Genomic DNA, 24,443 nt, shown 5'->3' on the forward strand with positions numbered 1-24,443 from the left:
CGTCTTCATCCAGGTTGGGGCTAAACCCTCTCGACACGACAATATGTGTGTATATATTGTTACGTCTGGGGGGGGGGGGATATGCATTCAAAGGGTAATTAGGATGTTTAATTAGGAACGCCATGCTGTTCGAGTTGTACCAGGATCTCGATGTAATAAGTAGCAATTCAGTGGTGATAAATTGTCTAGTAAATGTCCATTTCTTAAAGGGGGAAATGATAATTGTCACGTATTTAGATAGGGAGATGGGTTAGGGTAAGTGTTTATGCGTATTCCCTTTTAGTATTCCCTGTAGGCTTGCCATGACTGTCAGAACGGTGCTGATGATGGCTCCGCCCCCTGGATGACGATTGGCAGAAGGCGACAGGCAGAGGGCCAATAAAAGGGCTCCATTGGAAGTGACAAGGACTCTGGAGTATAAAAGCGATTTGGTTGGAAGGGGAGGGGGAGGAGTAAAAAAAAAGAAAAGCTCTCGTCGAGGCGAGTCTCTCAGAGCTCTCTTGGGCTGTGCTTGCTCGTTCCTGGATTTCGTCGTGTCTTGTGGCCTTGCTGTGCCTCGTGCATCACCTCGGTTGGCTCTCTAGTTCTGCTGGCTCCGAGTACGGAACCGAACGGTGGGCAGACCTGCCTCCCTCTCCTACTCGCATCTTGGCGCAGGAACTGGGTTACCTGGCGGCTGTGAGCGGTCTTGGTCCCACACCAGGAGGTCAACACCACCAAGAGCAGCACCACGGTGGCTGGTTCGGGCTGACAGGCCGGGAACCGCGGTTCTGCGCTGAAGGTTTGACGGAACCTCTGCACCACCGTGTCTCCTGCCCCTGATGGGCGCAACGCCAGCTCGTCCGGCACCAATCCAGTGACTTTTACGTCGACACCACGGGCAAGCCTGACCACAAGCTACGTGTGTGTGTGTGTGTGTGTGTGTGTGTGTGTGTGTGTGTGTGTGTGTGTGTGTGTGTGTGTGTGTGTGTGTGTGTGTGTATGTGTGTGTGTGTGTGTGTGTGTGTGTGTGTGTGTGTGTGTGTACCTGGTGCCTTAGAGGGTTTGAGATTTGTATATCCATTGGAATTGTTTGTGTTTTCCCCCACGCCTGAATCCACCCCACCTTTCGTCGAATCGCCTACGGATCCCTCCTCTTATTATCGTTCTTGTTAGAAAAATAAACATTATTAACTCAGTGAAAAGCGACTCGTGCCACCTTCCTCGTCCTGTTTGCTGGAGGGTGATTAAAACCACCATCCTTGGGTTACAAAAAAATAAACCGCCTCCATCGTTTCGGCTCATTCTACGTTGGCGGGACCGTTCAAGTCCCGTGAACGTCACAATACATTATATATATTGTATATAATGCATATTATATGGCCAAAAGTATGTGGACACCTGCTCGTCCAACATCTCATCCCAAAATCATGGGCATTAATATGGAGTTAGTCCTCACTTTGCTGCTGTAACAGCCTCCACTCTTCTAGGAAGGCTTTCCACTAGATGTTGGAACATAGCTGTGGCGATTTGCTTTCAGTCAGTCACAAGAGCATTTGTGAGGCTTGTCACTGATGTTGGGTGATTAGGTTTTGCTCACAGACGACGTTACAATTAATCCCAAACGTGTTCGATGGGATTGAGGTCAGGGCTCTGTGCAGGCCAGTCAAGTTCTTCCACAGCGATCTTGATAAACCATTTCTATATGAACCATGTTTTGTGCGTGGCGGCATTGTCATGCTGAAACAGGAAATGGCCTTCCCCAAACTGTTGCCACAAAGTTGGAAGCACAGAATTGTCTAGAATGTCATTATATGCTGTAGCATTGACTTCCCTTCACTGCAACTAAGGCCTTAGTTATTTTATAACTTGGTTTACACAGTTCTTCAGCTAAAATGTAGGGTCGGTAGGTCGAAATATAAATATAAATATAATTTCAATTTTTAGAAATTATATATTTTATGATTTTTTTTCGGATGTTCCATGGAAAAGACAACGGTAGGTGGGGGGGGGGGAATAAATATAAATCCCAGACCAGGAGGATCTAAGAAAACATTGAAGATGGAAAACCATTCAAATGCAGGATGCCATTGTTCACTGTATCATCTGATGTGAAAAACAATGAAGAAGGATTAAAACTTGTTTTTACAATATAGTCTGGCATGTTTTTCTTCTAGAAACCTGTTGGATCATCAAACAAATGGAAACAATGCTGAGAAAATTACTGTCCAAGTTGTAGATGTGTGCGTGCACACCAGTGCATAGTGCTGGATATGATTTAAAAAAAGGTGTCTACACGCTCAAAACGGTCAATCAGAGCCATAACCAGCTTAGTTTTCAGTGGGCATCTGATCGTACCGTCTCCCCATCCCCATGAGCACATCAAAGGCTGATTTCTGGTCCGTTGAAGGCTGAATATCAGCATCTCGCAGGGAAACTTTGACGTACTTGGCACCGAAATCTTTCAATACGAACAGCGTTGTACAACTTTCTATGGAAACAAAATCGGTACGATCGAGAGTAGCGTGCGAATCATCCCTGCTGCTGCACTGAATTGATGCAATCGTTCGGCCAGAATATTCGTCGTCAAGATGTTGCGTGATTAAATCACTCGAATTTATACCGCTGACATACTTCTTAACAATCACTTTCGCCCCAGAAACAACAGTCAATCTGAACCACACTGGCCACTGCTCAGACGCCATGACCGAAGACGACTGCGCAGTTCTACTGCGCAGCTCGGTTAAAGGTGACTCGGCATTTTGGCGCGCGCGCACCAAATTATATTTTGAAAATAAATGCCGACGTTTACATTTCGGGTTTTGAAACTTTTGCACCTTCGGCGGAAAATGTAAAATATAAAAGGCTAAAAATGTGTTTTATATTTATATTTCATTTTGGCAAATATACTGTCGGCAAATCCGTAAACCAAGTTATAAAATAACTAAGGCCTAAGGGGCCTAACCCGAACCATGAAAAATAGCCCCACACTATTATTCCTCCTCCACCAAACTTTACAGTTGGCACTGTGCATTCGGGCAGGTAGCATTCTCTGGCATCCGCCAAACCCATATTTGTCCGTCAAACTGCCAGATGGTGAAGCACGATTCATCACTCCAGAGAACTAGTTTCCACTGCTTCAGAGTCCAATGCAGTGAGCTTTACTCGTACACCACTCCAGCCGACGCTTGGCAATGCACATGGTGATCTTAGGCGTGTGTGCGGCTGCTCAGCCATGGAAACCCATTTCATGAAGCTCTTGCCGAACAGTGCTTGTGCTGACATTGCTTCTCGAAGCAGTTTGTAACTCGGTCGAAAGTGTTGCAACTGACGACAGACAATTTTTCCGCGCTAGGCGCTTCAGTACTCGACGGTCCCGTTCTGTCAGCTTGTGTGGCCTATCACTTCGTGGCTGAGCTATTGTTGCTCTGAGATGTTTCCACTTCACAATAACGGCACTCGGTTGACAGGGGCAGCTCTAGCAAGGCAGAAATTTGATGAACTGACTTGTTGGAAAGGTGAAATCCTATGACGGTGCCACGTTGAAAGTCACTGAGCTCTTCAGTACGGCCCATTCTACTGCCAGTGTTTATCCATGGAGATTGCATAGATGTGTACTTGATTTTATACATCTGTCAGTAATGGTTGTGGCTGAATAAGCCGAATCCACTAATTAGAAGGGGTGTCTGCATACTTTTGGCTATGCAGTGTATATATACTAATAAAAGGCAGTGTACGTGTGTGTGCGTCAGTGTGTCAGTGTGTCAGTGTGTCGTCAGTGACCTCTATAATGCCAAAACTATAAAACTAGTAGCCTGAAACTTTGCATGCATACCAAGAAAACTCCAAAGAAGTGCAAGAGTGAAAATTGTATTGGGTGTTCGAGTTAATTAAAACACCCCTTTTGAAGATAATTAACAGCCTCATTTAACTATACCCTTCACAGACGATCCTCTGCCACCTCACTGTCTGAGGTCTGAAGGCGTTTCCTGGGGTAATCTCACTGGGATCTGAAGCCGCCATGTTTTTTGGCCTGCTCAACCATGCTTTTGACTTAGAAACAGGCCGCAACGACTTCTTCACGATAAAGTTTATTTTTTTTCACTTTCCTCACTCATATCATCGAATGCCTGTTCATCATAGCTACAAATCGTTGGGTATATTGCAATGCTTATAAACGCCTGGAGACGCAAGCATTCGTGGCTTTATTTCATTTGCGCATACGAATAACCGAGAGAATCTCTTAAACTAACAAGAATTACAGAATGTAAGCTCGAGATTTTAAAGTATCAGCAGTTCTGACTCCCCAAAAAAGTGTTAATTTGTCCAATTCGGACATTGCACTGGCGTTTCCGGGTGCATTGTTGTATCGCTTGCAATTGGTAGTCGCTTGCCAAGCCAGAGGTTCCGTTGGCATGCTTGAGTGCTTAAGCCACTTACCGAGCTGTACAGTTCAGTTTGTGTCCTGATCGGGATGTGCAGTCGACGGTGAGTAAAAGGTAGAGATACGTATATAGCACACACGGACGTGGTACATACGAGTAGATTTGGATCTGTACGGACTCTCCACGGGTGTGTGGACATGCCATGCCTGTTACAGGTGTCATGGTGGTAAAGTTTCATTCCGTATCTTATGGAGGTTCTTTCAGGTTTTCCTTTGTCCTCGCACCTGTTTCTAAAGCATTTGGTTATTGGATTTGCTTTACAAACGTTATACGTTTCCCTTTGTTAGTTTCAAAGCAAAATATATTTGATAACACCCGATTTCTGAGTCGTTTGCCATATCAACGTATTTTCTAAATTACAGGGACTATTTTTTTTTCACCCATCAAACGCAGCTGTTTATAAAGAATAATGTTTGTGATTATATCCCTGAAACATCTGTATGAATGCAATGTTGTGTTTTGGTGAAATCTACTCAAGGTTTCTGGGTTGTTTTCAGTAAGTACTGTAGCTGGTAATCACACTGACTCCAACCTGCAGATTCCCAAAAAATTGCCGGTCAGCCAAGCACGTGTGTGTGCGTGTGTGTATATGTGTTTCATAAAGCATCACATTTTCTCTCTGCTAACTCCCCTACCCCCACCTGTCTGTCTCTCTCTCTCTCTCTCTCTCTCTCTCTCTCTCTCTCTCTCTCTCTCTCTCTCTCTCTCTCTCTCTCTCTCTCTCTCTCTCTATATATATATATATATATATATATATACACAATCTATATATATATATATATAAAGCCTGGTGTGTTGGCGCAGTGGTTAGGGCAGCGGCTTGGGATCTAAAAGGTCCTGAGTTCAAGCCCCGTTGGGCCACTGAATTAATACACCAGAGGGTTGACTCAGCCTGTCATCCTTCCGAGGTCGGCGAAATGAGTACCAGTGTACTGGGCCGGTGTATACCCCGGTTAAAATAGGTGTACCATATCCCTGTGTCGTAAGAGGCGACCAGGGTTGCGTCAGGAAGGGCATCCGGCGTAAAACATGTGCCAAATCACTATGCGGATCGGATGATCCGCTGTGGCGACCCCTAACGGGAGCAGCCGAAAGGAGAAGAAGAAGATATATATACACAATCTATATATCTCTATCTCTCTCGACATATACCTGGATGGTGGTTATCTCTGGATGGACGAGCCCGGGCAGGGTTTGTCTCCAGGCAGCTTGGCTCCGGATGTGTCCGGGTGGTATTTATGTCTGGACAGGAGTTTGTCTCCGGACAGTGTTTATATTATGACCGGTAGAAAATGGATTTCAGACATTATTTTGTTTCCATCTTCACTGTCATTTGGTGCAGAATCATTTTGATGAAACAGTGTGAATCATAACTCATGCTTCATCACACGTCTGCATTCCTTTCCCCCACCCCACCCCACCCCTCTTTCTCTTTCTCTTTCTCTTTCTCTTTCTCTTTCTCTTTCTCTCCATCAGCAAAATGGCAGGTGTGTGTGTGTGTGTGTTAAAATGCTCAGCTCAGAGATTTCTAGTCTGGGTTTGATTCCTTACTCAATGAGAATTTTTTTTCTTTTCTTCTGTATGCAGTGGAGTCAAGGCTCATGGAAGAGCTCGTTCACTGAACGGAGCAGGGTATAACAGAAAAAAGGAACAGTAGAGAGAGGGGGGAAAACACCAAGAGCGGAGTTGAAGGGGGAGACTTTGACAAACAATGGGTGTGTGTCAGAATGGGGACAGAAAAGGATGCAAGGGTGGACAAGATGGATACAGAAGGAAAATCCCAGAAGGGAGAAACTGAAAATCTGGAAGAAGGAGGGCTTGGGGGTGGGTGGAGTGGGGGGGCAGGGGGATAATGAGATCCGACTATGAATTATCCTTCCTGATTCTTCACAGGCAAAGGTGTCACATCATAACACAAGCCATACTTTCAGACACCAAGCCTCCTTGTCTGCTCGCATCGACATGTGGACATAAACATCCCACTGTGGACTGGTATGAAGTCTAATTCAAAACTTGTTTTTTAACCGGGTAAGCAACGGCAAACCACTCATTGTATTCTTGCAAAAACATCGTTATACCCTGTGTTTGTATGAATGGTAATTATATGCGATACATAATGCAGGTAGAGAAAAACACATCAGAACAGAGCATCACTCTTCAACGAAGACTGCCACGTTGTCCGAAGTTTTCAATCGATTTTTAAAAAACAGAAAAAAAAAGTATAATTTGCTTCATGATCCTTACTGTACACCCTTGTTACAAGCCTGTTGTTGGCTTAGCGGTTAGGGTGGTGGCTTGGGACCCTTGGGTCCCGAGTTTCAGCCCCGTTGGCCACTAAATTAACACCAGGGGGTTGATTCAGCCTGTCATCCTCCCGAGGTCAGCAAAATGAGCACCAGTATAATGGTAATGGGGGGACTGCATCAGCGGCATAGCCACGCCCCTAACCAATGATGCAACCAGCAGGCAAAAAGGCAGCACACGATGAGAACCCTTATTACAGAGAGAAGAAACCATCAGACAACTAAAAGAAGATACATAAAGTACATACCCCACAATCTTCTCGACGGATCGTCCTTCCATCACAGTCTAACGCAATGTCAGACAGGTCGGTGTCTGCAAATTCCTCCAAGCATATGCCAACACCGAGGCCACTGTAGACAAAGGAGACAAGGAGATAGTTGAACATATGTGTGAATGTTTCATGTAATGAGTAACTGCAGGAATAAAAGGAGAAAGGTGAACTGTTGGAATGGGGAAAGGTGTGAGGACAAAAAAGATGGAGGACGCCGAGGAAACAATGGTGTTGGAAGAGGAAGTAACCTGTAGCTTGCTGGAGAGGCGAGCTGGAGAAGTGGAGAACGTATTCTCTGAGCAGTCATGATTGTTAAACGTCACAGCAGGTGGAAGTTCTTCAGCTCTATGGATTGAGCTTGAAATGTGGACATGTGAGGATTTTAAAAGGATCATGTGGTAAGAGGGCAAAGGAACAAGGGAAAAGGGTTGGAGGTGCATGGAGTGGCATGAAAACGACATCAGAGAGAGAGAGGAGAGAGAGGGGAGAGGGGATAGAGGAGAGCGATGTTGGGAGAGATGTTGGGTAAGGAAGGGGAGGAAGGGGGGAGATTAGTTGAATTAACAAGGTTTATGATTCAGAGGGAATGTTAAATGGAGTAGGGAGGCGATTGGGGGGGTATAGGAAAAGTGGGCATGAAGGGATGAGTGGAAGAGAAGGAATATAATTGGGAATAAAGGCATCAGCATGAGAAGAAGGGAGAGGGAGGAATGTGCGAGAAGAGGGGTTTTATACATGGGGGGGGGGAGAGGGAGGGAGGTGCAGGAAGAGGGGATGGAGGGGAGGCAGGTGGGGGAGAGGGGAGGGGAAGAGAGGAGAGGGGAGGGAGTAAAAACCGAAAAATAAAAGGAATGAGGGATGGAAAAGTGCAAGTACAGTGCAGCAGTAAAAAAAAGAAGAAGAGGAAGAAGTAAAAAAAAAAAACACCATGAGACTTCATAACTGGCATCGTATTTCCAAGTCACAATGACGAGTGCACACAGAGACGTGAAGAACAATTTTGTTCAAATGAAAAAAATGTACATTCATACAGTTAGACAACCTGTTTAGTCAGTTCATTGAATCAACACATCCACGACATTTTCACTTCGCACGACGTTTCAAACCGATCACCTCACAGCCAGGCCTATTTAGATCGAGCAAAAATGGAGACGAACAAAACATAAATACGACACGGATATACATACATACATACATACATACATACATACATACAAGGCAGGCGTATCCACTTCTCAATGCAGACAGTGCTGATAGGAAAGCAACGGCTGCTATTCTACATTTCGTTTTCTTATCCTTCTACCGCATCGTATTCCAAATATACCTTCGAATTCCAGTCACTTCCTGAGGAAATGCGATTACCACAATTGCATAAAATACATGTTACTGCGAAAACAAATGCTTCATCGCAAAAAAATAAATAAATATTTCTCCTTCCAAGCTGAAGGCCGGCGCCCGATGACGTCACGGCGTTCGAGTATCCAGAACGTGACGTCAACACGTTAAAGTCAGACGGCAACGCCCTGACGTCCTTATCGCAGGGGCCTCGGCGGTAAAGTCGATCTGTTAAACGCCACCAACTAAGCCAACTATGTACCGATCGTGAATGCATTGCGTCGAATGCAATTTATGACACTGTACGATCGATTGCCTCGTAATTATATGACGTAAACGCGTGAAATGAGGTACGTCGATCCTCCTTGGATGGCGTGACGTATTTCTGCTCTTTTCGGTCTTCTTGCGGAGCGTTATTTTTTTTCTCTCAGGCCGTTTAAATAACATCCCATAATGGCTTTCGATCGGGTTCGCTGAAAACTGCTGTCACATGGCACCCGAGACAGACTCTGCGCTCACCTCCAGCGAGGACTGTATCACCGGGGTTAACGCCTGCACCACCAAAATGTGGCAACCAGCAACCACATGCTCGGATTGAATCACATTTATTTCATACCCCAGGGGGTACCTGGCATTCCCGGTACTATTCTCATCCTGTTGGAATTTTGAAGAAATCAAATTTGGGGTTTTTTGGTTCACGAGCGCTAGCCAGAGTGACCACTATATTCGTTATGTCTGTGTGTCTGTGTCCAGAGCATAACTCCGTGGACTTCGATCCGATCTTGATGAAACTTGGTTATGTGTTTGATATCGATGTCTAGTTGTGTTTTCCACCCATTGTGGGCGGAGCCACGCCCAAAAAATAGCCATTTTAGGAGGTAGTCGGATTAAAAATCTATCTTCTCGGGAAGTTACTGAATGGAATGGGTTCTTCGGTATTTGAATAGCAAAATGAGTTATCTAAAACTTGTCGTTGTCCGATTTTTCACTTCCGTCCCAAGGTCAAGGTCACAAGGTCAAAAACTTAGAAAATTGCGAATTTTGACTTAAAAATCATACGACCGCCAAAACATTGAGAGCTAGGATGACAACATTTTTTATGCATAATCTTGAGGTCATTCCCCACCTATAGTCTTGAAACCATTTTGCTCTATCTCGAACACCTTTCCCGTGGCTCCCCCTTCAAGTTTGTTTTTACGCTGATTTCATCAAAGTATGGATAATCCGAGGAGTGCGAAATGCCATATAGCCTATATGACGTTATATTGTTCCTGGAATGTTCCGGAGGAAGTTTTGCACCAAAGGTCATAATACTTGACCTTTGACCTTTAAAGGCCACAAAGGTCAAATTTTCAAAGTTGTGGGAATCAAACCGGGTTTTCGACCTTCTTCGACAAACTAACTCCAATAAGCTATAGCACGTATCCTGTTTCCTTATTTTAATGTCCACAACATTGTTTTGTGACCTTTAAAGGTTATGCAAAGGTCAAATTTTTTATGTTGTTGAACAAAACCGGGTTTTCGACATTTTGCAGCTAATAACCTGTCACTCGTACCACATCATGTTGATCATTTTTATAACTTGGTCAAACATTATCACATTGTCTCATCCTTGACTTCTGAAACAATCTACATTGTCAAATACCGCTCGTGAACCATTGTCGTCTTCAGACTTGTTTGAAATTTTTTTTTTGGCGGACTAAAACACTTCCCTTCATCTACTAAGGAATGGAGTCTGGGTCATTTAATATTACTTTTCATATAGCTACAAAGGCTGAGGCATGATAGATATAAAAATCCAAAATGTTGTTTTTTTAAATCTTTAAAAAATAAAGAAATCATTTTTTTTTTTTTTTTGGTCAAAAACACTCCCCAGCACTCACTGATTAAGCTGTGAAAGTTTCTCAAACATCCGTTTGGCAATCTCTGAAAAAAATGGCAACACACACACGTCTCTCTTGCGTTCCCTTATATTCCCTTTTGGTGTGCCCTTCCTCCCCCACCCCCCTAATCCCTGCTTTTCACCCCTAATGCTGTCTCTACCCTCAGATCCCTGACATGGCGAGCAGACGCCATCATTGTGTTTGGTTTAATTTCCTGCCAAAGTCCGCTGTCCAAGCCAGTGAGACTTTTGGCAAGAATGTGCTGTTGGGGGTTCTGAAGCAACTCTGACCTCTGCGAAGCAACTCTCAACTCTGAAGTTGTAGTGAAGCAACTCTGAACTCTGGAAGCTTAACCTTTTGTGGGGTGGTAACTTAGTGTATTCCTACATTTGTAAGTACAGGGATTGGCAAATGGTTAAATACCTCTTCCCTTCCTTGGAGGTGAAACTGCATTGTTTTTCCATATGGCCAGGTGAATGGGGGCCATGGGGAAACAAGAGTGTTTGAGATCCTTGCAGGCTACCTCCAATACTTGCACAAAAAATTCTGTGAAGGGATCGACATGTCCAAAAAGATCAGCCGAGTTAAGGGGAGGACCTTTTGCCTCCTTAAAGCCAAGGCTTGGACTGTCAACTTTCGAAGCAGAGTGCAGGTATTGGAGGGTAATGAAAAGTGTACCAGATTTTTTTTCCCCAACGATGTGCCAGGCAGAAAAGCTGTTTGCCTCAGATTAAGGAGGAGGGATGCCTCGTTTCTGACCTTGACCAGATTACTAAAGCAGTGGAGGACGATTACTCCAGGCTCTTTGCAAACCATCTGGTGGATCACTCTCAGGTGGCTGGTCTCCTCAGCCACTTGAATAATTGATTGAGTCCCGAACAGCAGAAGCGTTATGAGAAATTGGTGAGCCTAGAGGAATTGTCTTCCGCCATTCAGGATTTGGCCTCAAATAAAACTCTGGGTGACGATGGCCTCCCCAGGAAGACAAATTGCAGCCTTTGGCATGTCGATGGAGAAGATTATCTGCATGTACCTGTAGTGCACGAGTAGCGGTCTCTCTCAGGCTCTAGATTCGATGTGCCGTGATGTGGTGACCCTTGTGAACAAACAGTGTGACTGGGAGGACTTGTCCAACTGGTGCCCAATCACTTTGCTTAATAGGGACCATAAAATACTAACCAAGGTATTGGTTAGGTGGCTACACACTGCCCTGGGGGATATTTTGCACACGGACCAGACATGTGCTGTTCTGGGTCACAACGTGTCATGTAGCATGGGCCTGGTTCGAGAAGTGATCCAGTTTGTGGAGGAAAGAGGCCTCCCACTGAGCGTCGTCAGTTTAGACCAGGAGATAATTTTCCACAGGGTGTCGCAGGAACACATGATGGCCGTTTTGGACTGTTTTTGGCTTCAGAATAAATTTGTTGTACTGTGTTGGCTTCATGTATAGGATATTGAAGGCTTTGCTTTGGTCAATGGGCATCTGTCAGGAGCTTTCCTAATCATTTCTGGAGTTAGGCAGGGCTGCCCAATGCCACCTGTCCTTTTTGTCCCTTTAGAAAAGAACTATTTGCATGTGCACTGTGAGCGGACCCATCCTTCCCTGGTTTCTAGGTACCTGGAACCCCTGGGGAGCACCTAAAGGTGAGCCTGCCCATTGACGATGTGATGGTTTTCGTCACTGATACTGTTACCATGTGTAGGCTGATGGGTCATTGCGTGCACTTTCAGATGGTCTCCTCTTCCAAAGTTAACCCAAGGAAGAGTGAGGTTTGGATGGGCTTTGGATGGCACAGGATGGGCTCTGCCCCTTCTGGTGAATACATGGAGTAAAGGGATGCTTTGAAAATCCTAGTGGTGTGTTTTGACCCTGGTGTTGTGACCACTGAGAACTGGATGGAAGTCACCAGGGACATAGAGTTGAAGGTCACTTTTTGGCAGCTTCATCGCCTTACCATTTAGGGGCATAATTTAGAGATGTCAAATGTTTTGATTGGTAAATTATTGAATTTGGCTCAAGTCTCCCCCCGCCCCCGTTCCTCCGTTGTGGGATGGACTTTTCAGCTTTTTCTGGGGCACCCGAACAGAGTGTGGGAATAGAGCAGTGGTCTGAATGAGCCTGTCCTTGTGTGGGAATTGTGTCCCTGGTCCTGTGTTTGTATGTATGTCTGCATTTGCATGTACTCATAGAGTTAATTGCCATTGGACACAGGTTTCCGACTGGTGCGGTAATCTTTGGCCCACTCATGAGATGATTGGAAAGACACCCCTCCCACTTTCTCTGCTCTACTCAGAGCTGTGACCGTAGCATTTTTTGGATGTCAGGTCAGGTCAGGTATGGGAGCATGTGCCAGAACAGCACGTCGCTGCGTCCACTTTCCGCCGGTACTCCAGGGGCCTCCGTCTGGCCATCCCCCAGGCAGATGCCAGGCCCATCCCCATCTCCTTGAGATGATGGTCAACCTGTTGCAACCATGAGGCACGTGGTCGACCCACTGGCCTCCTCCACTCATGAGACTCCCTCGCTGAGAGAATCTGGTGAGCAGGATCAGAGTCAGGAAAACGAGCCACATGTCCATACAGCCGCAACTGACGCTCACGGACTATGCAGGTAACAAATCTCATCCGAGTCTCTCTCAGCAACCGCTCGTTGGACACAAAATCCGACCAGCGATAGCCAAGGATTCTCCGAAGAGACCTGGTACCAAAGGAATTAAGTCTCCTTCTCAGATCCTTGGTCAGAGTCCAAGTCTCACACCCATAGAGCAAGACTGGAAGTACCAAGAACCTGAAGACTCGGACTTTCGTCCTCCCGCACAGGTACCGGCAGCTCCACACCCCATGATCCAGTGAATCCATGACTCCCCAGGCCCGACCCAGACGTCTATTGACCTCTGACTCGCAGCCAGCAGAGACATGAATATCACTGCCAAGGTAAGTGAATCTCTCCACGACCTCAACATCCTCACCACAAACAGACACAGACAGGACAGCAGCATCCAAGATGTCACCGAAAGCCTGGATCTTAGTTTTGACCCAAGAAACCCGTAATCCCAACGGCTCCGACTCCTCATTCAGCACCTCGAGGGCCCCCAAGAGGATGTCTAAAGTCTCCGCAAAGATGACTGCATCATCTGCAAAGTCAAGGTCCGAGATCTTAACATTCCCAAATGACGCACCGCAACTTGATCTCTCCGACATCCTCCCTAGAATCCAGTCCATACAAGTGCTGAAAAGTGTGGGGGCAAGTACACATCCCTGACGAACTCCAGTAACAACTGGAAATAAGTCAGAGATGGTACCACCACACTTCACAGCACTCTCAGTACCAGAGTAGAGTTCAGACATCAGATCGATCAGTTTTGGTGGCACCCCACGAAGACCAAGAATCCTCCAGAGGACATCCCGATTCACTGAATCGAACGCTTTACAGAGATCAACATAGGCTGCAAGCAGCCCCTGCCGAAACTCTCGTCTGCGTTCGGTGAGGACACGAAGTACAAGGATACGGTCAATCGTTGACCTCTTTGGTGTAAAGCCTGACTGCTCTGGACGCTGGTGCTCAAGCAGATGGTGGCGAACCCTATCGAGAATTATCCGAGCAAAGACCTTGCCCGGCACTGAGAGCAGCGTCACCCCTCGGTAGTTGTTGCAGTCTTGGCGATCACCCTTCCCTTTCCAGAGAGGGACAACAAGGCCCCTCTTCCAGTCAGTTGGGATGATGCCTGTATTCCAGGCAGAGCACAAAACTGCATGCAACGACACGAGTGCAGCATTTCCACCAGCCTTGAGAAGTTCGGCATGGATGCCACAGATCCCTGGAGCTTTGCCCCGTTTCAACTGGTTCACCGCAGCCTGTGTTTCCACAAGCGTAGGTGGACCACAGTTGATTCGAGGGTCAGCAACAGGGATTGTAACACCCTTGACGTCCAACTCGACAGTTGGGGGATCAGCCTGGTACAACCGCTCAAAGTAACCGGCCCAGCGGGCCTTCACTTCAGACTCCTCTGTCAAGAGCCTACCACTCTCTGCTCGAACTGTAGTGCTCCGAGGGATGGGCTTGGATGAACGTAATGCGCGAATTCCCCTGTAAGCGGGACGAGAATCACCTGTCCACAGGTGATGCTCTACCCCCTCACAGATTCCTCGCACATAGGCCTCCTTGTCCACCCTCAGTGCACGTACAGTTTTACGCCTCAGCTCCCTGAACAGCTCAGCTCTGCCATTCAGCCTGGCCCTGCGACTCTGGTCAATTGTATCCAGTGTCCCTTGAGAGACAAAATTCTTCTTTGCCCTGCGGTGAGCTCCAAGGCATCCAACGGCAACATCAAGGACGGTGGTCTTGAAGGTGCTCCACAACTCTTCAGGACCCCCCAAAGCACCCAGACCCCCCATGTGTCCACTCAGCCTGTTCGCAAACTCCTCAGCTACTCTCTCATCCCTGAGCTTGGCAACATCCAGCCTCGGCTGGGATGGTACCATTCTCCAGGATTTAAGGTCACTGATTTAAGGTCATTTTAAGGTCACTTTTCTTTCAAGCTTCTAGGTCTCACTATCTGCCATGACCTTTCCTGGGAAAGTCACATTTCCAACCTCGCCTCAAAAGCCAGTCGCCGACTGGGAATCCTCCGTCGTGCTAAGTCCTTCCTCGGCCCTCTTGAGCTCCTGACCACTTACAAAGCTTTTATCCGTAGCCTGATGGAGTACTGCTCTCCCCTCTGGGCTGGTGCTCCTGCCTCCCACCTTTCTCGGCTTCACGCTGTCGAAACCAGGGCATTTAAGATCATCGGCATCTCCCGCAATGAAGCTGAGTCTTTGGGCCTCTCACTCAATCACCGCAGGTTGGTCGGTGGTCTTTCTGTCTTCTACCGACTCCTCTCCAGCCTTGCCCCCCCTGCTCTCTCTGCGATTTGTCCCCACCACATTTCCACAGGGCGCTCAAGGTCCGCCAACAACCCCCTTCTGGTAAAACTACCAAAATCACGAATCACTGCTCATCTTCACTCTTTCATTCCTCTTTTTTCCCGCCTTTGGAATAAACTTCCTCACTCTATTCTTTCCCATTCTTCCCTCCAGGCTTTCAAAACAGCTGTTCACCACCACCTCTTATCTTCCCCCATCCAAATCCTCGATCTTTTCTACCCCCGATAATCCACCCAAGCCCACTTCCTTCATTTCTCCTACTTTCCTTCCTGAAAGTCCCTGAAATGTCCATCTTCTCTTCGCCATGTTCCCCGTCCCATCCCCATCCCTCTCCCTTCCACAGTTCACCTAATGTGTCTGTTCCCCACTGTTTTGTCCCTTCCACTCCCGCCCCTCTTGTCTCATGCCTCCTTGCTGTGAGTTGTGTGTTAGCTCTCATACGAGCCTCGACCAAGGTATACAAAATAAAAATAAAAAAAATAAAAAAAAAATAAAAAAAAAATAAAATAAAAAGGTGCAGCTTTAGAGTTGCTACAACAAGCCTGTGGTCAGTATTGAGGAACTGAGCACTCCGGTAGACCCTGCAGTTCTGGATCATCCTCCAACGACCGTCAATGAGGACATGGTCAATCTCCTTTGCCACACTGCCAGCGTTGGAATACCAAGTCCAGCGATGAGCTTGTGGGTGCTGAAACCATGAACCAGCCACCCTAAGTCCATGACTTCTTGCAAAGTCAAGGAACTTAGTGCCATTCTGGTTCATAGTTCCTGACCCATGGGGACCAACACACACCTCATAACCGTCCCTATCAGTTCCAGTCGATGCATTGAAATCCCCCAAGACTAGAAGTGTATCTCGTCTGGGGCACTGATCAACCACAGACTCGAGTGTGGCGTAGAATGCATCCTTCACGGTGAGATCACTCGCCTCAGTCGGAGCATAAACAGAGACCAGGGAAATGACACCTAAGGAGTGACGAATCCTTAATCTCATAATACGCTCGTTGACCGGTGTTACCTCAATTATCATTGGGGTCAGCTTATTGGACACAGCTACAGCAACTCCTTGGGTATGGTAACCATCAGAGCGACCAGACCAATAGTAGGTGTAACCACCCACCATTATCTCGCCACAATCTGGTCTCCGAACCTCAGAGAGAGCTGCAATCCCGATGTCCAAACGCTTGAGCTCAGATGATAACAGAGACAGGTGATCATCCTCTCTTAGGGATAGGACATTCCAGGCACCCACGCGAAGGGACCGCCTCAGGTTAACCCAAGGAGACCGCCGTCTGGTGGACGACACCTCAGCACCACTCCGACACACTCTCCCGCAATCTGACCCAGGGATGTTACTCCGTGGTTTCCCTCCTATCAAATATTGGGGGTCCCAAAGGCTTTGCCCCAATCCCGTCATCCGGTGAGCTGTCCTGCGAAGGGAAGCTGCACAGGAGGTACTCCCACGGAGTGGGTTTTCAGATTTTTTTGCGTTTTTGCGTTTTGCGGAATGAAGGGTTTTACGGTGGCCGGAGTGCAAATCCTGCCACCAACCTCCTAATAAGAAGTGACCCAACTGCAGGAGGACGTCTGCAGACACAGTTGGGCACTAGATATGGATGGCCGTTGGCTCACAAGGAGCTCCTCCACCCTTTGATGGATGTTTGAGGATGTTTGAGGGGTTTTCCTGGTTCCAGGATTAGCTGAATGGCTGGCAGTTGTCAAGTTCTGGTGCTGCGAGTGGTGTGCATCCTTCATTGGCACCCTCTCATGGGAAATATTGTGCAAAAGGTTTAGGGGAATGTTTTAGCAACTTTTCTCACCAATGTCCAAAAGGACGCTGTGTGGCAGGCTGCCCACAGGTATCTTTGGGTCAAGGTGTTTCTGTACCAGAGGAACCTGAACACTTTTGTCCAGGAGACAAAACTAAAACTGTCTGGCCCATCCTTTGGGACTGCCCTATCACTGGGAGGGAGGGCGGGTTGGGGGTTTGGTCACTCACGGTTGCCCTCCTTGAGCTCTATGTGCCCTGGCTGGTGATGAACAGACGGGATATCTTTGTGTTCTGTGGGCTCTATCCACACCCATTGCCCTGCCTTAAATTGAGATGAGCTTGGAAGATAGTCATTGTCGTCCAGACTGTCCTGTGATGAGCACGAGCCAGAGGAATATATTTGAGATGGTGGATGGAAACTGGGCAGATATTGAGGCATAGCCCAAACTTGCCTCCACAGGTACAAGCTCGCCGACAGCCTGCGGGTGGGCGAAGCGTATTGCTGGCAATAGTGATGGGTCAGGTGTGCCATAAAGCCTTCTCCAGAGTGGTAAAGTTAGCTGGCCTTTTCCACAAGGAAAGGGGGGATCCCACCGTTGGGAATTTCTCCTCATGAAGGTGCAAGCAGCAGTCACGTGCAACTGCCTTTGTTTGATTTATCATTCCTATCCGTATTATTTCCAGAGGTGGACTGGGTCCTTAAGGCATCTTGTGCTTGTATGTTTCAGCCTGTGATTAGCACCCAGTTGCATTTCAAGGAAAAAAAGGATCCCTTGAAAATTTGTTTCGGGTCGCCTTTCCTTGTTTGCTTTGGGGTGGGGGTTGGGTGGGATGAGGGTCTTTTTTCTCCTTTCCCTTTGTTTAGTTAGTTTGGTGTCTCTTGTCTCATGGTGGTGGGAGGGTTTCTTTGGTTATAGGTTTTAATACATTTTCTTATTTGTTTGATTTTCAAATACCTTTGTATTGTTGTTGATTTTATTATTGTTCCTTGTTTGATCTCTTGATTCTTGTTGTATTGATTTGGCTTTTTAACCTTTTTTTAAAATATTGTTGCGGACTCGAGGTTAGGGCCGAAGACCACAAGGGGTGAACTACCTTGGGTTCCCACCAGACTCTCTGGAATCGCAAGCCGCCGCACACGAATAACTTTGTGACACAGCGGGTCACCAATAAACGACCGTGAATGCCAATAACTCGACCACGTGACTTTGGGTCCTCCATCATACCGTTTACCTAAAAGTTACATGATTGAATTAGCGGGGAACACGCCCTTGGTACGCACTTGCTCAAAGCGGATCACCTTACCAGATCAGATGCAGCCGAGTGGGACTGCCAAGCACGTACCGGCTCGGAAACAGATCGTTGGGAAATAACGGCCCAGCTAAACGAGGGTGCGGACCATGCTGGACCGATGGAAGAAAACACAAAAACGAGCTGGGGACATTTCTATTCAAAGCATTTATTTACAATCAAGCGAGGAAAAGTATGTGGCACATTGAATGGGTTATATTTTTATGTATCGCAGGGGATAGCAAGGAATTTATGGGGTGCAGCAAAATATAAGCAATCTTACAAAAGCAAACACAGAGCAGAGTTATCCCGTTATATCTTCTACAATCTTAATTTATGATCGGACAGGCGCCATCTCTCTCTCTCTCTCTCTCTCTCACACACACACACACACACACACACACACACACACACACACACACACACACACACACACACACACACACACACACACACACGGAAGATTAGATAGCCCAGAGAGAAAGAAAGCAGGTGAGGGTAAACGACCTCTCGATACCTAGTACGATCGGATCAACGCAACCCAGAGCGCTTAGGGAGAGGTAGGTGGGAGGAATACTGGTTGTGTCTAAGATGTGGGAGTGGGAGGTGTGGTGTAGTGCAATGTGGAGGGTGCGGTGTCATACCAGAGGAAAATGGGATTGCGAGTCCGTAACGTTATTCTTTGTGCATCCACAGAAGATGGGATAGAGGGGTGGATAGAGAAAGAGAAGAAGAGATGCATGAGGAATATATGCCTAACCTAGTGTGCTTGCATGCTTGTTATGTACTCTGGCTAAAAGGAAAGGGTTAGTTCAGAGTACGAATGCAACTTCAGAGTATGAATCAGAGGCATTTATTAGACCTAACTACGAGACCCACGCAACGCACTTCATCCCGTTAACCCACTAGACATGAGGGGAGGACTAACTACACGAAGACTAATTAAATAACTGCCTGGGGATTACTGTATGTTGGGTGCCATTGCCTGAGAGGCATGCGGTTTTGCAGAACCGCAACAATATAAATGGCTTCGGCCACAAAATTGGTTAGTGTTCAAATCAGCGACCCCCCAGACTCAGAATGAATGCTCAAACCATTACCGTTTAGCGTGGAAGAAAAGGCATCCGAGGTGTTTGGATTCCGAGTGCAGTCTTTATTCATATGCAGCAGTAAACTCTCACGTCATGTTCAACCCCCCCCCCCCCCCATCGGAAATCCCGTCACAGAAATGGCCACTAGATGAACTAAAGCTAAAGCATATTAAGTTATTTTGAAACCAAAAGCAAAATTATACTGCGACACTACTCCCCTCCTAGTGCATTAACTGAATGGAGGTCAGGTCAGGTATGGGAGCATGCGCCAGAGCAGTGCGTCACTGCATCCACTTTCCGTCGGTACTCCAGGGGGCTCTGTCTAGCCATCCCCCAGGCTGACGCCTGGCCCATCCCCATCTACTTGAGATGCCGATCAACCTGCTGCAACCACGAGGCACGTGGTTGGTCCATTGGCCTCCTCCACTCAGGAGACTCCCTAACTGAGAGAATCTGGTGAGCAGGATCAGCGTCAGGAAAATGAGCCACATGTCCATACAGCCGCATCTGACGCTCACGGATTATACAGGTAACAAATCTCATTTGAGTCTCTCTCAGCAACTGCTCGTTGGACACAAAGTCCGACCAGCGATAGCCAAGGATTCTTCGAAGAGACCTGGTACCAAAGGAATTAAGTCTCCATCTTAGATCCCTGGTCAGAGTCCAAGTCTCACATCCATAGAGCAAGACCGGAAGCACCAAGGACCTGAAGACCTGGACTTTCGTCCTCCCACGCAGGTACCAGCAGCGCCACACCCCATTATCCAGTGAATCCATGACTCCCAAGGCCCGACCCAGACGTCTGTTGACCTCTGACTCATAGCCAGCAGAGACATGAATATCACTGCCAAGGTAAGTGAATCTCTCCACGGCCTCAATATCCTCACCACAAACTGACACAGACAGGACAGCAGCATCAAAGATGTCATTGAAAGCCTGGATCGGAGGGTACAAACAAAATATCGACTGCCCATGTGAAAATAAAAGTCACAGCAAAAGAAAATGGCCAACAAGTAAAATGTAGTCCATAAATGTTATGCTGGGATGTGTACATGTCACCCAGAGTGAGGGGTACGCAGAGGGAAGGGTACTGTTCATGTTGTAGTAGGTGTCGACCCTTCCTGCATCTCTCCTCACCCCACCATCTCAATGCTTCTCCCTCACCTCACCCCCTAAAACATTACCCCACGTCCCACAAACCCAATCCTTTCCCCGCACTCATACACATAAATATTCCCCTCCCCACACTGAAACTTTCCCCCACACCCCACACACTCAAACCCTCACCCACACCCACACAGTCAAACCTTGAAAAGACCCTTCCTATGTCTTTATTTTCCATCAAGACTGCATGGGGAAGGGTGTTCTACGAACTCTATAGTTTCTTTCTCTTGAACATAACTTCGGGTTTTCACATCTTAACTTCCCCATTTGTCTGTCCTCGTGCACCACATATGTCGGATTATTGGTGTCTCTTGATCCCCATGTCACAATCGTTTTTTATAACAAACCATTTTAATTACAAGAAGCATTTTCCCACCTTTTTCCTCCCTCGCCTTTCACCGCCATGTTCGGATTTCATTGGAACCATCCTTGTGGAGCGTAATCAAAATAAAGAATTTAGTAAATTAAAAGATCGTTTTGGCATTCACGGAGGCCTTTATCAGACCTCCGGCTCAGTCAGTCTGTGTTAACGGACCATCCGATGAGACTTGTTTTCAGGGATGACTTGAGTCGGCGATGGAAATGCTCGAGCGTACCACTTGCTGCTCGATGGTAAGTGGTGGTTCGCACACGGTCGGCACCCAGGAGTTGAGAGTCAGCTTGCAAAATAGAACCGATTCCAACAGACTACCACGATCCGTAGTGATGGTTGACGGAACTCCAAGATGTGCAAAGGCCCGAGCGATGGTAGGTACAGTGAATTCATCCATTGATGCAGCCTGTGGCCAAGGGAACAATGTTGGAGAATATAAGGTAAAAAAAATAAAGAGCTGAGAGACCATTGATCTGCCTGTGGCATAAGAGCAACAGACCTTTCTCTTCAGCCTCATCATGGAAGATTCCAATAATGTTGACAGCTTTAGATTTTACAAAATTCAGAAGAGACAGATGTGATGTTGCAGCACCAGCCCATAGCATAGAGCAGTATTCCATTGAGCTAATGGACAAGGGCCTTGTAGACTGTGAGTATCTCTGGTTTTCTTTCCAAAGAAAGACATGGATCAACAGAGGATGGTGGCAGTGCACTGCTGCTCAAATCCCTGGAGAGCATCTCCTGGGCTGACCAGATGGCAAAACTGACCTCCAAGGCCAACCACAGGTAAGAGCCCAGTCTGTGGCTAGCTGTGGAAGCCAGCTTTGCTACATGGTCGGCCCATGAGACGTCATGTCCGATGGTCAGGCTTAAAATTAAAGAGACTGAACATCTTGCTGTGGCTGTTCATGGAAATAGACAGGTGGATTAGTTTGACGATCCTTCCAGAGCGACAGGGAGAGACAGTGATATTTTCCTGGATTGAAGGATATGTTCCATTTATCAGGAACCAGCATCTAATCATTTCCAGATCAGCAGAGGATGACACAGCTGCAGTCGGTCTAGCAGTGGGATGGGGGTACTGCACAACAGAATGTGAAATAGTCTGCAATAAGGAAGAGAGGGTTTTCCACAGCATCAGGGAGGTCATTTACATAGAAACAAGACTGGGCCCAACACACCACCTTGGGGGATGGACGTTACACTGGGCATCCCGTCCGCTAGCATGAGTTGGCAGACGTTAAAGATCTCACGGTGTCCTTGGCAAAGAATAGGCGAGCTATCGTCGGCACCCTTAACAATCATAATATAATGGGAGTAAGCCTGGAACTTCTAACACGCTTTTCTCCGAACATATTCTGTTCATACTTCCGAAATCTTCACATTATGTGTTCCATGTATTTACGCAGGTGTTAGCGGATTCAAAAAATCGAATATAGATAGAATTTTCAAAGAGGGAATTGATGACGTCACAATCAGCAGCGTTCGGCTGCAAACCGATGGCCAGATCCCAGACAACGTGCTTTACTTAACCAAGTACATGAGTTCAGGACGTTTGTTCAACTCAGCATTTCCGACTTTTATCCTGCCACGGTGTTAATCTGTTGATGGAGGTAATATAGAAACAATGAACATGTCAAATCGTTCGTGTTACTCATCCGGCACTATGTGTCAAGGCCAACAATCTAAAGTGACCGGACACGGTCACTGACCGGACAGACACGCCACCAATATGAACTGAGCTGTTGAATGCGGCGCAAAACATCCAAAGAAACTACCGTAACCGAGTATTGTGATCTGTCCTGTCCCCCATACCCATCATAAACGGGTATCTGCGAGTACTACAAATTTTTGCTCTAACCTTCCTCATACAGGGGGTACTGCATCAGCAGTGCCCCCTCACTCCCTGCAATAAATGATGGTAACCCGCAGCCACGTGCTGCATACGGCCGACGACATCACTTACGTGTTGCGAAATGGCAACACTTCATGTCACAGACAGAATGCACTCAAGCCTTCAAGTGATGCACGGCCATGTTATGATAATGTCCACGAAGCATCCTCAAGTTTAATGCGCACACGATGCCGCAGTGCTGCGGTTCGTCTCACCCATCAAATTTGTAATAAAACTCGATATGTATCACTTTATTCGGAATACTACACGACGATGTCTGACTGCATCCATTACCATGTTTAAAGGTATTTCATGGTGCTGCTGCACACAAACTTTTATGGCTCAGGATACCTCTTGTTGGTGACGGACCAATGAAAGAGGGTTGTAAAGGGGGTTCCATTCTGCTCTCATGTTGGAAGGTCCATCAGCATTCCCAGGTTAGTGTGACGACATTAAACGGGTATATGGTGGAGATCAAAAGTCTTGTTTTTATCAACGTTTCCTTCATCTCACTGAATGCACTCCTCAATATCTGGAAACAGGTGCACTGCAGGTACAATAAAATACAAGCACTGGTTTTATGAGCGACATCATACAAAGGCAAAATGAGAAACACATGAGAAAACAGAAAGATGAGCGAATAAATAAAAATAATAAAAATCCACATCCTTCACTTGCCCCTGCACTTTCTGCCAGATGCTCACACCCTGCCTTTCCTGCTCCCCAACCAATCCCCACCCCTTCTGCACCCCTCTCCAGGCTTGCTGCACTGATGGAAGCAATTTTCAACATCAAAGCACCGCCATCTTCCTTGTGCATAGCTCCCCGTCTCCTTTACTCCTTCGCTCAAACTCTGAAATGTCTCATCCCTCCCTCTCCCTCTCTCTCATTTCCAACCTTTCGTCTCCATGTTCAACTTGCAATGTCTAACCTCTGATAATCACATTTTCAAAACTCAAACCTTTTGACTTCTCACCTCTGTTCGATCTCAGTTTCAATCTTTCATGTCCATTATATAATTCCGAATACACACATATATATATATATATATATATATATATATATATATATATATATATATATATATATATTGTATACATTAAAAAATATATATATATATATATTGTATACATTAAAAAAAAAAATATATATATATATATATATATATATATATATATATATATATATATATATATATATAAACAGCCTGGTGTTGGCACAGTGGTTAGGGCAGCGGCTTGGGATCCAAAAGGTCCTGAGTTCAAGCCCCGTTGGGCCACTGAATTAATACACCAGGGGGTTGACTCAGCCTGTCATCCTTCCGAGGTCGGCGAAATGAGTACCAGTATACTGGGCCGGTGTATACCCCGGTTAAAATAGGTGTACCATATCCCTGTGTCGTAAGAGGCGACCAGGGTTGCGTCAAGAAGGGCATCCGGCGTAAAACATGTGCCAAATCACTATGCGGATCATACGGATGATCTGCTGTGGCGACCCCTAACGGGAGCAGCCGAAAGAAGAAGATATATATATATACATATATATATATATATATATATATATATATATATATATATATATATATACATATATATATCCCGACTGCAAACATATATAATCATATAATATATAATCATACATATATAATCCCGACTGCAAACCCACCTTCTGGTTGGTGAGGCAGTAAAGCAGAGATAATGTTTTCATGTGGCAGATTAAT

At 46.4% G+C, this 24,443-nt stretch overlaps 1 protein-coding gene across 6 annotated transcripts in view; it reads right to left on the reverse strand.

Annotated features, from left to right (window-relative positions):
* LOC147013404 (uncharacterized) overlaps nucleotides 1-24,443 on the reverse strand; it is a 153,358-nt gene that overhangs the window by 124,292 nt on the left and 4,623 nt on the right. The window contains exons 2-4 of one of the 6 annotated variants that reach the window (XM_085855202.1): nucleotides 23,075-23,270; nucleotides 7,248-7,356; nucleotides 6,976-7,078 (exon numbers count right to left, since the gene is read on the reverse strand). In XM_085855202.1, coding sequence (XP_085711328.1) covers nucleotides 6,976-7,078; nucleotides 7,248-7,306 — 162 coding nt within the window. In that variant the 5' untranslated portion in view covers nucleotides 7,307-7,356; nucleotides 23,075-23,270. Of the gene's footprint in view, nucleotides 1-6,975; nucleotides 7,079-7,247; nucleotides 7,357-8,041; nucleotides 8,180-8,210; nucleotides 8,561-23,074; nucleotides 23,271-24,443 lie in introns of those variants that run through there. The other 5 variants (XM_085855205.1, XM_085855201.1, XM_085855200.1 and 2 more) reach the window with 5 other exon arrangements.

This window comes from Eptatretus burgeri, chromosome 14, assembly GCF_056783735.1.
Source record: "Eptatretus burgeri isolate ZD-2024b chromosome 14, Ebu_testis_v1, whole genome shotgun sequence".
NCBI classification, from domain to species: domain Eukaryota; kingdom Metazoa; phylum Chordata; class Myxini; order Myxiniformes; family Myxinidae; genus Eptatretus; species Eptatretus burgeri.